Source organism: Symphodus melops (assembly GCF_947650265.1).
Source record: "Symphodus melops genome assembly, chromosome: 1".
Lineage (NCBI taxonomy): Eukaryota > Metazoa > Chordata > Actinopteri > Labriformes > Labridae > Symphodus > Symphodus melops.
The window spans coordinates 36,968,680-36,984,869 of NC_136691.1; the positions used below are offsets into that span (position 1 = coordinate 36,968,680).

The following is a 16,190-nucleotide window of genomic DNA, read 5'->3' on the forward strand; positions in this document are numbered from 1 at the left end:
GTCATCATGAACTGATAATCATGTCGGTTCTTGCCACAATGAAAACGGTCACATCAGGGCACAGTGGTGCTGACCTCTGTCTTCTAATAATACTAATAATCACATTAGGGCTGGAGGTCAAAAGTGGCCCAGTGGTCATTACAGGATTGCTACAGAGCAATGAGGAGATACTGATTTACGGGTTCATAACAATCTTTTAATTTTAGCTAATTCATTTATGTTTACAACAGACTTCTTCTATAACTACAGGACAAGAGGTCACACTTTATTTTCAGTGTAAATCTATGTCTTAAAAGTCATTGATGGCATCCAGTCATTAGTGTATATGATAAATATACATGCAGGAAAAGGGCCAAATACAGAATTCCTTACAGTTTGGTTTAGCCCTCACCGGCTGTTGACTTTCAGATTTACTGTCCACGCTCAGCTCTGAGTGTACACTGCGAGTGATTTATCAGCCTCACAGGTGAGTTCTGTCGAAACATCCAGGGCTTAAATATATGGCTCAGGGCTCACCTTGTCCTGCAGCAGATCCCACATCCAGAGGCAATGTTTGTAAGAGCGGCTGTGAACAGATTCTCTGCCCAAAGCAATGTTTGAACCAGGAGAAGCTGCCTCCTCTTTAAGTTCAACAAGAAAGAAAAAATACAGTAACTGTAAATTCCAACTTTAACGTTGCATTACTCTGATAACATTTCCATATGCCAACATGTTTTTGGAAGTGGAATGAAACGAATGGATCTTTATGGAGACAATTACATTGCTGAGCAACCTGAATCTTTTGCTCTCATCCAACTCTTGTGGTTAACATGTTAGCTCTTCTTTATCTCAGTCAGTGACAGATTTAGTTCTCTGCTCCAGTTTGACAAACGTAAATCCATGCAATCCAACACTAATCGACAAAAATGTGTTTTAGGCAATGCTGGTGCTTTCTGTTTGCCAGCAGGATAAAAAAAATAAACTAATAATAATAAGCAGTGATCAGTTGGCTGTGCATGAGACAAAGAGGACAACATATGAAGTTGCTCTAAGTGAAGTTGATTGATTTATGTTGTCACTGAGTCCTTTTCAAAAGGAAAGGCTGAAATTAAAAGTGCAGAGCTCGATTAAAGGACAGAATTATGATTTGAATCCTTGGTAATACAAGTTTGCATATTCTTGAGCAAAAAACAGAGATTATAAAATCAAACACATTTTCTAACATCACACTATTTGTTTGATCTTTTCACTATGTGGGCCTTAGAGTATCAGTTAGCTATATTAGTACTCTAGTACAAACTAAACGTTCTGAATAATTTATGCATCAACCTCATCTTTTGTTTTTGTGATCCTTTTTTCGAAGAATATTCATCGATGGATCCACCTTGGTATATTCTGGAACTGTTTAGTTTTTTAACTTTTATGATAATCCTGTGAAATATACCAAGACCTTTTTATCATAAATACTTTGTATACAATTTTGTACATTTATAAGCAATCCCAGGGGATGTATCCTGACTTTTTTATAGCACCAACATTAGTTTGAAAGGGTTAAGGCAACTATGGGATGGATTTTTTTTTTGCCCCCCTTCATGATAAATGAGCTAAATAACTTTAGTCATCACTTCCCTTCAGCCTCAGTCGTACTGTGTGTTTAGCATTTAGTAATAAACTTTGGCTCAACAAGCTTAGCCAAGATGGAGAAATTTGAAAACTCGACAAATGTTAAACCTCAGCATTTTCAAATTGATAACCTTGTAGTCATTCAGGCACCTTTACATGCCATTATTAGCATTTAGCTTTAAGCACAACTTTGCCTCATAACATCCCCACAGAGGAGCAAGCATGGCTTAACTTTGGTAATTATTTCATCGGTTTTACAATTTAAAATTGTGTATGTAGTGTTTGCTTCAACATAACAACTGATCTGCAGCTGAATAATACTTTCTCCTTATACCTAAAGTCTAAGTTAAATGTTATGTAATTGTGTTTTTTTTCATATACATGTATAATTGTTTTTTTTCCATGACAATTTAAATACCAAGACAGAGTCAAATCAAAACTATGACATTTCTTAATTGCCAGAAAAAAATGCCGAACTGCAGAGTCCAGGGCGTCTAAGGCAGGGGAGAGTGCAGGACTTGGATTCCAACATGAAGGGAGAGGCTCCTGGAGGTTAGTGGTGCTAGCTTGTGTTCGACCCTTAAGGTCATCATTCCTTCGACTAATGCCCCTGGCATCACCTTCCTCCTTGACTTCAAACACCCTGCCTACATTCCTAGACCATGTACCAATAAGCACCAATAATGCAGAAAAATGAAAACCAAAACAGATGGGCTCCAATAGTGGTGGGGATTACTGCAGTGCTATCCAGGGCTCTATCTGCACCCCTGGGCGCTGAGAGGTGAATCCCACACCATCTTTTTCTCAGCACAGGAACAGAGGCAGGAGGTCAAGAAACAGTTGAAGCAATATGTTTACACATCCCAAAAATGTCTACAAAGAGGTTCAAATGGTAATTTCTTCTTTTTTTTAACATGAAGAATAAACGATTGATCTGCTTATGTCTTTTTGTATTTCTATTAGATTTTGTATATTGCCAATTCTCTCTCCTCTATAAGGAGCCGACAAATAAATGTATTGCATCACTTGTGGCAACTCAATAAAATAGTTTCCTTCTGTGGCAGCAATAAAATAACTGTTACTACATCTTTGTTGGAGCTGTAGCATGAAAACAATGTGTCATGATGTGGCAGAAGGGTTTTTTTGTGCGTGCTTTTGACATACTTAATAAAGGAACAGATGGTGTGAGGACATGGTGCCCCTTTAAATGCCTACCTGAATGGCTATGCTGCTAAATGCAGTTCTCCTTCAACGATAGATAGAGATATGTAGTTCTTGAACACATACTTTAGATATTTGGTTTTTCACTGGTACAACGGTATGAGAAAAGCACTTTGTGTTATATGCAGTTAAATGGGGAAAATGACAAACTGAGAACATGCTTGGATGTTTGGCTGTGAACCCTCACACTTCTCTTTGACCAACACCAGGGCATAGTCTACCTTTCATAATGCACAAGCCCTCGAGGCTCATAGAATATGTGTCAGACGCTGGTTTAAAAAGTCTCCTTTAACAATTAACCACACACCATGGAAAATGCCCAACGAAAACACCCCAAACCCCCCTTCATACTCCCACTGGGGACTCAGTGTGAACTCTGCTGAACTCTGAAATCTTGAGAAGAAATCTAGACTGTACTGAACCCACAGACGTCTGAGTGTCTTTGGAACTGCAGAGCTACAATTAATTGGGCTTGGTTCAGTTGAAAACATGTTACATTGGTCTGCTGTGAATGTGAGGTTGAGAAAAGCCAATTATAAGTACAGTACATTTAAAACAATGAAAGTGTTGCAAAATCTGAATTAGCCACTCCCTGTATGATTGGTATTTGGAAGTGATTTATGTTGCTAACTCTTTCGCTACTGTCCAAAGTCATGCTGTGCTTTAATGGTGCGACTGGTGAGAGTCTTGCTTTGAATTACCACAAATAACAAATCAAGCTCCATGTGTTATATATGGTGCAGGTCCAGAGAGGGGGGGGGTGAACAGTTAAAGAAAAGAAAGCAAATCACAAACCTCCAATTGTGTCTCAGGTGGAAAATTTCAGGATTTTGGTTATCTAGTGAAAATATTGTCACTAGACTCATTTCCTATGTGGTGCCAGAGTGGCAGAAGAGTAAATGTGTGAACAGTTTACTGAAGGCTGACTCTTAACTCTCCGTGAGGTTTGCGTGTGTGTCTTCGGATCAGGTTTCAGCGTGACTGTTTTCATATCCAGGCCACACTTACCTCAACCTTTGAGTGTCGTCTTTGGCCGATTCACGTCGGAGTGCCAGTGAACAAGCAGAAGTGACATGGGTTCACTCGCTGCCTTTCACTGTTTGCCAAACTGGAAGCTTGATGTGAAGAAAGCAGGGTCAGGAGGAAAGAGTCAAGGAAATATGTGAAGGTAAAAATAATAAATGGACTGCATCCTGGGCAAAATATTTTTTTGTTTTTACCCTGTCTACCCCACTTCCACTGATATTTTTAAAGCAGGGTGCAAAGCACTGCCTTTTGGATTCTGAGGTATTATGGACGAAGCTCAGTTTGGCATATTGATGAAGAGGAACTCATGTGCTTTAATTATCAGAGTTTTCGTGTACATTTGCTTTCCTTTAATATTTATCTATAACAACATTTTACCTTTAAACATTACATTATAAGCCATATATATGTATATATATATATATATATATATATATATATGTTGTTCTCCTAATATTTTCACAACAGACTCTCTTCTTCAGCTTGAATGCTTTTCTAGAAATTACTGATTTATTTTGTTTTCAGGAAATATTTTACATTTTTAATTTGAAGCTACACTGATTTTCAGAGAAACAGATAGAAATGTCCTTTATGGGGCTTATTTTTCTTCTTTTGCTTTTGCCATGTGTGGCTGAAATTCACACTCCTGCTGATCTTTAAATCAACAGCAGCCTCGGGGCGCAGATGGCCTAGCCCATGTACGGAGGCTATAGTTCTCCAAGCTGCCGACCCCGGTTCAATTCCGACGTGCGGTTCCTTTCTCTCTCCAATGTCCTTTCCCACTCCCCCTCTTTCCACTGTACTATCAAATAAAGGCAAAACGCTGCAGCCTGATGTGGGTTTAAACCTTTGGTAAGGAAAAGGTTAATGAGTAGTCCAACATTAATCATCTTATTCTGTTAGGTTGTTTAATTTATATTTGCACGTTTTAACATGTGTTGCTTGAATTGATCCTGTTCAAAGATTGAAAACCAACTTTAAGGTTCATTAAATTCTAATTCTCCAAAATGTCAGATTCCAGTCTTGTTTTATTAATTAACATTTTAATCATGCTATGACATGATTTTGGTTTTAAATGTAATAAGAAAAAGACATTTCAGCAAATGTGTAAAATAATGTTTGTTTTTTGAAGGTTTACTCTCAAATGTTCCCTGATAATGTCAGCACGCGTCCTTTACTGCTCCTCTACACCCAGACACCTCTCTGTAAGCTCACCTGGCCTGCCCTGAAAAGGGAGAGGTTCAAGCTAATTGTACTCTCTGTCCTGTGCAAACACAAAGAGTGCGTGGCAGCTCCATCCATGTTTACTGTAAATGGGAGCCTTTGTTGTGTCTGTGTACTCAGTCTTTCACACTTTAATCCAGAAATGTACTAGAAACCTGACGCAAAAGCTGGTCATTGTCCTTCTAAGTCTCTCTTATTGTAATGCACATGCATATGCATATGCATATGCACACGCACACACACACACACACACACACACACACACACACACACACACACACACACACACACACACACACACACACAGTTAGATGTCACATCTTGTGATTTCAAGTAAAAAAGCAAGTAAAAAGAAAAGTCATTTCCATGTCAGTATGTTCTGATCTAATTTTTGTTCTCAAACAAATGTCATCCAATCACATTGCAGCTTCCGATGATGTCACTGATCATGCTAGCAGGGATACTCGTCTTCTTGTGTGACAAGTAAAGATAAATGTCTGTGTAACCTTGCCAACAAGTCCAACACCTGGCTGTCAGATTGAAGACTTGATAGCAGAGATATTTATACTGTATGTACCACACTGCTCTCTTACTCTAAATCCTCACACATTTGACAACTTCATGTGCTCCTTCTGCTCAAAAATAACAGCCAGGATTATTAAACGCTGTCACGACTGTGACATTCGGAGAATATTGAGTCATAGTACCAAAAGAACATCAGAGACGCGATGTTTATCTGCGTGCTCACGTGACTACACAGACAGAGGGTGGAGGCTTGCTGGGCCACATTGAGGAGCTGTCAGAGAGATGAAGGAGCACCCAGATGGTACTTCCAAGCAGCCGCCCGACGAGCCCTCGGGTTATAGGTGGGGTTTGCTCACTCGTCGTGCAGCTGTACTGGTATGTCACCTGAACTTCTCTCCGACCTCACCCTCACTACATGTTCATGTTTGTGCCTCACAGACGAGTCACACATTGGAACGGTTATAAATCTGATGAGTATCAGGTCAGCTGTTGAAGTTGAGATAGGTAAATAAAAATCTACTCTGTACATTTTAAGGGCGAAGAGTCTTTAGAGTCATGGTAATGGTTTGGTGAGGCTTTGCTTGTGGCAAAGCAGAATGCTAACATGCTGGGTTTTATAAATGATAGTTTGTCTGACTTGGAGTTTTCATCTGTAGACCGTTGTAAAATATTATCGAACACACATTATATATTAAACAATATCTATTTCATAATGGTAGTCCATAAAAAAACATGCTTTTCATTTTCATATATTATGTTCCTGCAATGCCATAAGTGGCCACTAGGGAAAAGAAAAACTCAGAAGCAGCAGCAGCATTGTACTCATGTCTTGATAACATATCTATGATATTAAATGAGGAGACATGCTGCTAAGATAAAAGAACAAACCCTGATGTTATACGTTGAGTGCACTTACTGTATGTGTACATTGATTCAGCTTTCACTAAAGCAGGTGATAATGTATGAGTTAAAGTGTTACCATGTGAATGATCACTGAATGGTATTTATTTAATGTTATCAGGAGAAAGACATTGTTTATTCATCAAACCAGTCAACTTTGGTCAATTAGCAACTTTAACAATTTTTGAGAATGCACATATGACAATGACAACAAAAGGTATATGGTCTGTACCAAATAAATAGCAACATTGCTCATTTACAGCTTGGCTGAGGAAATAAACAAAAACAGAAGGGTTAATCTTCATATTAAAAAGGCATACAGATGAGTTGTGACACTCATGTACTCACTAATTGCTCCACAAAAAAAATGCTCTCCTTTTTAAATAAAGCTTTTCAGTTTTAATATGCACCTTCAAGAGCCTGTTATAGTTAAATAAATAGAATGCTTTCCATTTTTAACATGCACATCCAATTTGCCTGGGGAAAGTATTTACACTTCACTGATCCTACATGTCTCCACTTCTCCGCACTTTTTTTCCTCTCATACATACACAACTGTACAGTCACTCTTGCAGACATGCTGCACCTATTCACTATTAACACAATATCTAAACCTATTGAAAGTGATCAAAATGCTAACAGTGAACATGGAGATCCTTGTAGAGTGAAGAAGAAACTGTTCAAACACCACATCTTAACCAGGGGGGGGCAGGGCTTACAAAAGATTTAGTTTACAATGATCATGCACTGTATAAATTCACTGTGTCATTTGGTTTGTGTAATAGGTGGCACCAATATCTACTTGTTTTCTTTAAGTGAACAAAGAAAAGAGTAATATCTCCTGTGACGGATAACATTCCTACCGGATAATCTCTAACAATATTTAAGTCTTTTTCACCAAGGATCTTCACCGTCCTACAACAAGTGGTTTTACTATCTTTGCGTAATCTTCAGCACTTAGCCAGGAGACACTGCAAGGAGGTGTTTCTTCTGTCAAGTCTGTGTTGGTGGAGAAAAAAAAAAAAAAAACTCCCGGCCACCGTGCTTCAGGGTTGAGATGGGCAGTTTATTCTGTGCTGATGTTTTCCTCCCCACTTTTTTCTCTTTCATGATGCAAAGTAAGAGTTCTGCATTGAGTAGAGGCGATCAATGGGGTTTCCCACGCGGGCCTGCATGGAGTTGACTTCTGATGATGCCATGAAGCAGTCACTGAGGCTGGTTAAAGACGTGTCGCTGTCTATGTCATGGAAAGCAGAGTCATTACCTGCAAAGAGAGGCGATACAGAGATAGCCGTCAGGATTCGGTGGCGGAGATGTCAATCACAAAAACGCACTTACGCCCCACTCTGACTATGAAACCCATGCAATCTTGTAGTTTAGATTTATAGCAGCGTTGGGAAATTATAATTACTAATAGTCACTTTGAGAAATCGCTGTTGTGTGTCATCACAATCGAGAGAAGTGTTTTGTTAGTTATCATCAAAGCTCACTTTTTGCTGCCCTCGCTGGGACAATTGCGGTCTAAGAGGGAGCATGTAAACAAGGGGCATCCTCCTAAAAGATCTGGTTAATAGCAACTGTTTCCGCCTTTCATAAAACCTCAGCGTGTTATTTCTCTGGAGGGAATAGTTAACTTTATTACACTCTGGATCTTAATGATAGTGTTGCACAAAATGGGGACAGTGATTTGAGACATATCTTTTAATGCCTTGCCAATATTGTTCTTTTCCCCAAACCAAAGGCGAGTGATGAGACGGGGGATTTGGGTTCTTACTACAGAGAAGAACTAAATGGAGGCAAATTATAAAGAAGTTATGAACTTGAGGAAATGGTCCCTCTGGGGCCTGTTGAGGACATCACTTAGAAATGTGTTATTCCAGTTACATCCTGTGGACTAACTCTTGATTGACTGATTCCCCCCCCCCCCCCCCGGTCCTTGTTTGTGTTTTAATTCCGTCCTGCATCACAAAGAAATCAGAGACGTGTTGTTTTCACATTCTGATACATCTATTGCTGTTTGGATTATATTTATATGGAGCTGTCCACACTGACCACATGTTTTTTACCACCATTTGAAAACATCATCAGTAACAGGGTATGTTTTAGAAGAGGGGGTGGGGAATTAAAACCATATTAAACAGATTTTAAAATGAACTTGAAAAAACCCACTCAGTTGGGTGTTATCTCATGTGGGAGGAGAAGCTGATCGTACCTCTCTGTAAGCAGCTTTAAATCAGGGGGGCTGTGGCTAAAACACATGTCCCACATTGGGGAGCTATGAGGTTGATCAAGGGACAGGCATGTGTGTGTGTTTTTTGAAGCGTGAGGGGGGGGTGGGGGGTTGGTTAGTGGGCGTTTTTTTTTTTTTTTTTTTTTATTCGGTAGAGAGAGGAGTGGGTTGGGAGTTTGTGGATGCTCACCATATGGGTTCATGTGGTCCCCGGGCATCTGTGGGGGGGTGAGCCCCTGTTGGAATGGGTCCGTGCTGTAGCCGTTCTGATCCATGGCGACCAGCTGCTGCTGTGGCGGAGCCAGCGGTGTGAAGGAGTTCATCATTCCCTCCATCCTATTGGACATCACCTCTGCAAGACAATGAGAGCAAAAACTATTACAGGAAATGCAAACATATAAACCACCTGGGATGAGTTTGCAGGATGTAAATGAACCCACGCACTATAGATGACCGAGGGGAACCAGGAGGATGAAGGCGTAAAACTGTAGTACCATGTTTCTCCCTGATAGTTTCCCATTCATACCTGGTCATTTGATTTCTCCTCAAGCTTAACTACATCTGACGTCAACATCCAAATGCCTGCTATGTTTGCCTGCGTCTGTTAGTATTCCCATGGAAACCTACAGTAGTTCCCTCCATGTGGCTTCTCCCACAATTCCCTACCAACACAGCTTTTGGCTGATCTACTTGAAAAAAAAGGGACACAAAAAAAACAAAAAAAACCCTCTTGTGGCTTTATCACTGCACCCCCGCTCCCACACACTTTCCTTTGCAGTGGCTTTGCAAAATGATATCTTGACTTCCAAACAGATTTTCTAACTTAGTTTTGATAGGAAGCACTCTTGTTTACATGCAATTGTTTATTCAGTATGACACAAAAGTTTTTTTTTTAAAGTCACTGAAGTCTTTTCTCACAACACATTAGACAATAATGTAACAACAGCTAGAAGAAGCTCACAATCTGTGATACATCTGCTGCTCATATAAAGCTATAATTATGTTTAGATATGTAACAGATCATGTAGCAATTTCTGATGCAAATATTTATTTTACTCAGCAGTATCAAAATTGTCTCTACTCCTTTTCCCCTTCTAAAGATATCTATGAATGCTATGTTTCCACGTCACACTCCTCCTGCTAAACAGTGATCACATTATATTTGTGATGTCACTGAATCATGCTTTTTTTTAAAAAACAAGACTTAACAGAGATTTCAATGAAAACAAAAATGTGAAAAATGTTCCACTGTCGGTCTCGGCACATCCAGAAAGTGAAGTAAAAGTAACAAAGGGAAACACATCTATAAAATGCCCCACACACAGAAAAAGAAGCAACCAAGTAATTTCCCAGACATGGATCTTTGAGCCAGTGATCTGTGCAGGGTAAGTGCAGATTCATACCTTGGCCAAGTCTCTGAGAATTCTGTTGTTCTTGTTGTTGCTGCTGTCTTCTTGCCAACTTCTTCATCTGAAACGAGAGGAGTCAAAGTTGTGAGGAGCCCCCAAAACTAACATGCGCTCTTTAATTTAAAAAGGATGCTCCTTGCTGTTCACCCTCAAGTGAACCGCGCACAATCAGTATCTGAGTGCACTTCATTGTCGAGTATCAAAGCTTTTCAGGAGATAATCATCAGAAAAGAGGAGGGCGTAGACATTTAATGCAAGAGTGAGCTAGATTTGCAACTCCTCGTGCGCTCTTTTTTTTTTTTTTTTTTTTTTTTTTGGACATTCGTGAAAGGAATGCAGTGATAAGTTTAACACACATAGTTGTGCTGATTTATGAGCAGGACTCTGAGATGAAACAAGGCTGTTGTATGTAGACACCAAATCTGACTCATCCTCTGTGATAGTCGCTCTCACCTTAGCTCTCTGGTTCTGAAACCACACCTGCACCACCCGAACACTTAGTCCCGTCTCTGCGGCCAGCGTCTCCCGCACCTGAAGCCACAGAGACAAAAGAGTTCCATCATTCCACATAAAAAAACAAAACACTTTACGGCACATTGTAATACTTTGACTCCTTAACATAGCTGCCACATTTCCAACAGGCACAGCACCTCTTTGATTTCTTCCGTGGTTTGAATGAATGCAGCGGTCTTTTTGGACCCCTTGGTTATTGATTCTTCAAAGCCTTGGCCTGGGTGCAACGCCTGCATCAGGGCCGGAGCTACAGCGGCAGTTCTTCTATCTCAGTATGATATTTTGTGCAGGCGGACTGCGTTACAGCAGCCTGCCTCAGTTAACACAGAACAGAAAGCTGCTCGCCACTTCAAAGCCGCTCTGAGGTGGGGGAGACTTTTTTTTTTTAATTTGGGAATTTTATTTCTGAAACTACTGTAGGGCCTGTGGTCTGCATCTCAATATCCACTACTTCAAATACACACACACACACACACAAAAAAGAAAAGATGTTGCTGCTGATTATTGGAAGTTTTTCTTACCTTTCTGCAGGGTTTTGAGGACACCTCAAAGGAGGCCTTGAAGGCCCGTCTCTGCTGAGTGGTCAGTATCGTTCGTGGTCTTTTGGGCCTCCTGGGATCCTTCCCATCATCCCCCTTCCCCTGGCTTCCGATGCCTTTCTCTGGCTTGATATCCAACTCCTCATCATCACTTTTCTCTGCATAAAGAGACATCCTTTTCAGTGAAAGCTTGAACCGACTACACCCTCCTACTCAGTGACAGACTAAGGATAAATATATCCTGGTTCTTCCCAATTCTGGAAGATTCACACAGCACAAGTGCATAATCAAAGGAGACACATGTGTTTCTGATACTTTGTTATCAATTTATTACAAAAGGAAAAGGCCACATGTACGATTAGACTTACAGGAGGCTGCCGCTCTTGCTCTCGGAGAGAACAGTGAAATATGCACATTTGTCATTGAGCTGGACACTGCGTCACATGAAATTTATGGCGCTCAGCTTTGTCTGATTTACACTAAATCAATCTCTGATAAGAATACTACATCAAGTGCAACATGAAAAAGGCAACAAGAGAACATGTGGGGAAATGCATCTCCCATGACACAGCAAGGAAGTCCAACTTATTTTTTGCTCCGTTTCTACCTAAACTAATGACATCCTTCATATGGATTGCTAAATTTCTACTGTCAGCAGCAGGATATTGCAGTTTTGGAGAGTCAACTCTGTATTTTTTATGCTTTTATCTTACAAAATACTGTAATAGGAGCTTGGATTGAGTTCTTCATTAAGTAAATCCCTGCTAGTTCATCTTTGCACCTTAAAGCCAGTTTGCTGTTTGCAGCGACTTCTTTTCAGATAACATGTTTAAAACTTTAATGAAAGAAGAGCACCACGTTATATTTCAGTTATTCTTACAGTTGATGCTATGATCAGAATTTGGTATGCACTAAAAATAGTGTAAAACATGTTGTCCAACTTAAAAGTTGTTACATAATGGGAAAGTCTAAACTTTGAAATAATAAAAATGTGCAAATTTAAGGATTTTAATTGAAGTTCTTTAAACCTTTTTTAAGCCGAATTTCAAATGCTCACTTATCATAAAGGCCAAACAGTTAAACAAACATGACATGAAAAAACTAATAAATGAATGAGAGAACATCTGTCTTAGTTTTGCTGAATACAAGTGTATCCAAATCTAAACCAGCAGTGTTGGTAATGACTCCTAATGACTTTTTGAGTCCAGTTTCTGTAAGAAGAGACACATTATGATTTCTCATCCATCCCTTGTCTGCAAAAAACTTACACTCTATCTGCCACATGCCGAGGTTAACTCTCCTCATGTCGACATTTTCTCTACGACTCAAGATCTGGAGGCATCACACAAAAGACATGCCTGTGCGATACGCCGGGACACAGACCCAACGAGGAAGACGCAGAGCAAATATTCCCACAAGTTGACAAAAGTTGACACAGGCACAGATGTATTTGACAAATTCCCTCGCTTTTGTGCATGTCTAAATGTGAGCCAGATGGTGGTGAACAGTGAGGCTTGGCAAGATGCCTCGTAGTGTGTGGAGGCTACAGGCGAGCAACACTCGAGCTGATAAGAGCGGAGGAGCAGGCTTTCTGCAGAAAGGCCCCCAAATCCCTCTGTCACTCACCATGATACAGTGATTTAATTCTTTCCAGCACCAGACCCTGCCCACGCATGGAGGGCCATTAATACAGGGGGAGCTTGGCTTCGTCCTTTTCCCCCTTCCTACTGTATCATAAACCTACGCTCAACGCTTGAATTAGAATGCTAGGAAATTAGCTATTGTAAAGCTGCAGATGGAGCCATCTTAGAAGTTTTTTATTGTGTGGGTTTCACGGGGGACCGAATCTTAGATATCCAAGAAGAAACCATGTACCTGGCAACAAAGTTAAAGGAAAAATATTTGTAGTTTTTTCTCTTAATGCTGCTAATATTGCCCTTAAACCAGGTCATCATGTTGGATGTCTTCGTTGACTACCACAGGGATGGAACGGAGCACTCAGAATACAACACCAGGGCGCCATGTGATGATAGCACCCGGGTGTTGTTCTCGCTCCAGTGTGAGAGGGTGCAGGGTGCTCACCTGAGTCTGAGTCATCCGGGCTGACTGAGCTGAGTAAGTCTTTCTCCCTCTCGTAGTCGATCTTGCACAGCAGCTGGCCCTCTTTCAGGACAAACTCGTCGCCCTTCCTCAGCTGCCGGTCGCACACGCAGCAGCAGAAGCAGTTGAGGTGGTAGACGCACTCCAGAGCTCGCATCACAAACTCTGTGGGCGCAATTTTCTCCATGCAGCCGCTGCACTTGGTCGCAAACAACCTGCAGAAGAAGTAAAAAAAAATTATTGCTGATGAAATATAAACGTCTTAAAAGGAATATTCTGTGACTCTTGAAAGAATAAATAGCTCATTCATTATTGATAGGATTATTTATAAAGGTTTTTCATTTGAATGGATTTTGCACAATTAAACTAAATGTACAGCAAAAATGCGAGTTCATGGAGCTCATCCCTCTTCTCCACCCTTGTTCATTTCAACACATTCAAGGGTATGCTGTTATAGAATTATTTTGTCTGGTATGAGTATAAACCATTTCTCCCCTTTTTTGATGCAGAGTCAAGTTGGCCTGCTGGTCCTGTGGGCAGCCAAGGAGTTGACTCATTTGGCAGCAGTTCATCTGTTCAAATTCTGAGTGTTAGGTCTACCCACCCTTCGTCATTTCAAGTGAGCCCAGACATGGGCACCCTAACCCCCTCACCCTCGTCTAAAAAGTCTAGAGCAGTGAAAATCCTCCTGATCCTTATCAAGCCTTTGCTGACATTTCTTTCATAACGTGGACTCTATATGCATCAGATACCTTATCAGGGACCGTGATTCATTGCTGACTACTGGGCCCTCTGGTCTGTTCATATGTCATCTTACTGTCTAATATCATGGCTCCACACTGCCTCTATCTCCATATCCTCGACGACACCTCCATCTTCTTATATACGCTTTCACAAGGATGCTAGCATTGTTTTATTGGTGACTGAGAGGCATTTAATTCGCCCTCTGTTGTTCACAAGAAGCCACATTAAATGGAGCAAGGAGGCAGGGAGTGTGGTTGATCTTGTCCAGCCGTAAAGCTGGATTTATTAGCGGCCTCTTTGTTTGCCCTGGTCTGGAAGACAGCTGGCAACCGCCTATCTATTTGTGGTGAACATCTATTTCATTGTGCAAGGCAGGGAGGCAGAGAGCGGAGCGATTGACATCATCTGCTGGTTCGGGACAGGGATGAACGATAGTGATGAATATAATGTGTAAATATGAGTGCAGGAAAACCAAAGGAAGGTTTTGTTATGCTAATGTTGTTATAGGTGCTGATTGAGTGCTGATACGCTGTGTGTGTGTATGAGTGTGCGCATGTGTGTTCACACTTGTATGAGCAGCTGCATGCATGCTGGAAACAAGGTGAAGTGTTTTTTGTTTTTCAGTGCAGCCTTTTAAATTAATACGCTCATCACGTACATATCAACAGAGCTACTCTTCATGTTATCATTACATGACATCAGTTGATTTTTTTTTGTACCGTTTCATCCATCGCCACCTCTTTCTGACGAAAAAAAAAATGCAGCTTTAGAGACCTTTCTTTTTTTCTTTGCAGCAGCAAAACAACAGATATCTGAAAACTGGCACTCACAGGGTTCATACTATCCCTTAATCTTTCATTTATTACAACAAGTTAAGAAGATTATTATTCAACTATGGAAAAACCCTAAAGGATAATCCCTTGAATAAGACATTTTGGCATGTTTCTCAAACAAGCAAGGATCTAGTTTTAGTGACCTGCCAACCTGGATCTAACTTCTAAACAAACCTTGAAGTTGAGATGGTGAAAAACAAAAAAAGCATAATAAAATAAAAAAAAAATTAAATTAAGACATTTACACTTAAAAAAAAAAAAAAAAAAAGATTACGTCGACAACACACACCTTTTGAGATAAACTGAATATTCAGGGATTTTTTTTTTCTTCCCCGGTTAAGAGAGATTAGCGCGTTAACATGCTGGGATCAGGGAAACGAGGTGATGAATCTGTCAAAACGAGTTCCCAGCTCTAACTCTAATGTGAAGCTAATGATTGCCGGCTTAAGCTAGGAATGAGGGCGAAAAAGTCGAGGAAATGACTTGTTAGCGAGGTTTTGATACGTCCAGGACTCTGCATTCACCTTCGACCGCTCTCTCAAATCTTCTCATCTCGATGAAAACATTCTCATTCAGCCCTCTTTCCTTTCTTCTTTCTCTTCGCCGAGTCTAATCTTGTAAGCCATTATTTTTCTATTTCCCCTCTCTGTCACTTTGCATTATTTTTGCTGCTGTAATTCCTATTCGTCCCTTCTGGAATCTTCCTGTCCTGCTTTGTCCTCGGGTCTAATCCGGACTTTCTGCCTGTTTTCAGTCCCCGGTCCCCATTCTCAGCAGGGTTCAGATGGAATAGCCATGCATGACGCCCCTTCTATGGCAACCACACCTCCACAGGAAGGCAACGGCGACTTTTCGGATGGGCAGAGAAGGCCTTTGAGAAGCTGGCAGCAGAAGTAAATCCTTCTCTAAGGAACAAGGAGAATTAGCAGGGAGCAGTGGACTAGGGATTTAACCCTACCCCTCTCCTTTGAAAGGCACAGTCGGTCCCACTCCTGCGGCTAGCCACAATCAAACAGAGGAGGAGTGGGGAGGTGGCAGCGGGGAGAGGAGAACACAAACTCCCTGAATGACACAAGCAGTGGATTGTGGAGGAGCCTAATCCCACTTTAATACCTTTCCAAGTTCAGCTGCTAAAGAATGCTCTTTAAAACAACACCACTGTGTGAGCAGTGAAGGTTGACCAGGGGGAGGCACGCCATTCAACCTCCCCAACATTACCTGATTAGTGGTTTGAGGAGCAGGCCAGAGGGCCAGCAAGCAAATGGGAGGCAGAGGAGGAGATGTAAATTATGATTTTATATCGAGAAAAACATATCAACAGGGG

General features: G+C 40.8%; 2 protein-coding genes across 3 annotated transcripts in view; both read right to left on the reverse strand.

Annotated features, from left to right (window-relative positions):
* LOC306822240 (multivesicular body subunit 12B-like) overlaps window positions 1-16,190 on the reverse strand; it is a 123,021-nt gene that overhangs the window by 22,503 nt on the left and 84,328 nt on the right. The window lies entirely within an intron of this gene.
* Window positions 6,596-16,190, reverse strand: part of lmx1bb (LIM homeobox transcription factor 1, beta b) — a 44,711-nt gene continuing 35,116 nt past the window's right edge. For both annotated transcript variants that reach the window (XM_079362139.1, XM_079362138.1), the window contains 6 exons: window positions 13,272-13,504; window positions 11,172-11,347; window positions 10,591-10,668; window positions 10,132-10,198; window positions 8,919-9,080; window positions 6,596-7,762 (listed from right to left, as the gene is read on the reverse strand). In XM_079362139.1, the coding sequence (XP_079218265.1) occupies window positions 7,605-7,762; window positions 8,919-9,080; window positions 10,132-10,198; window positions 10,591-10,668; window positions 11,172-11,347; window positions 13,272-13,504 (874 nt within the window). In that variant the 3' untranslated portion in view covers window positions 6,596-7,604. The remainder of the gene's footprint in view (window positions 7,763-8,918; window positions 9,081-10,131; window positions 10,199-10,590; window positions 10,669-11,171; window positions 11,348-13,271; window positions 13,505-16,190) is intronic.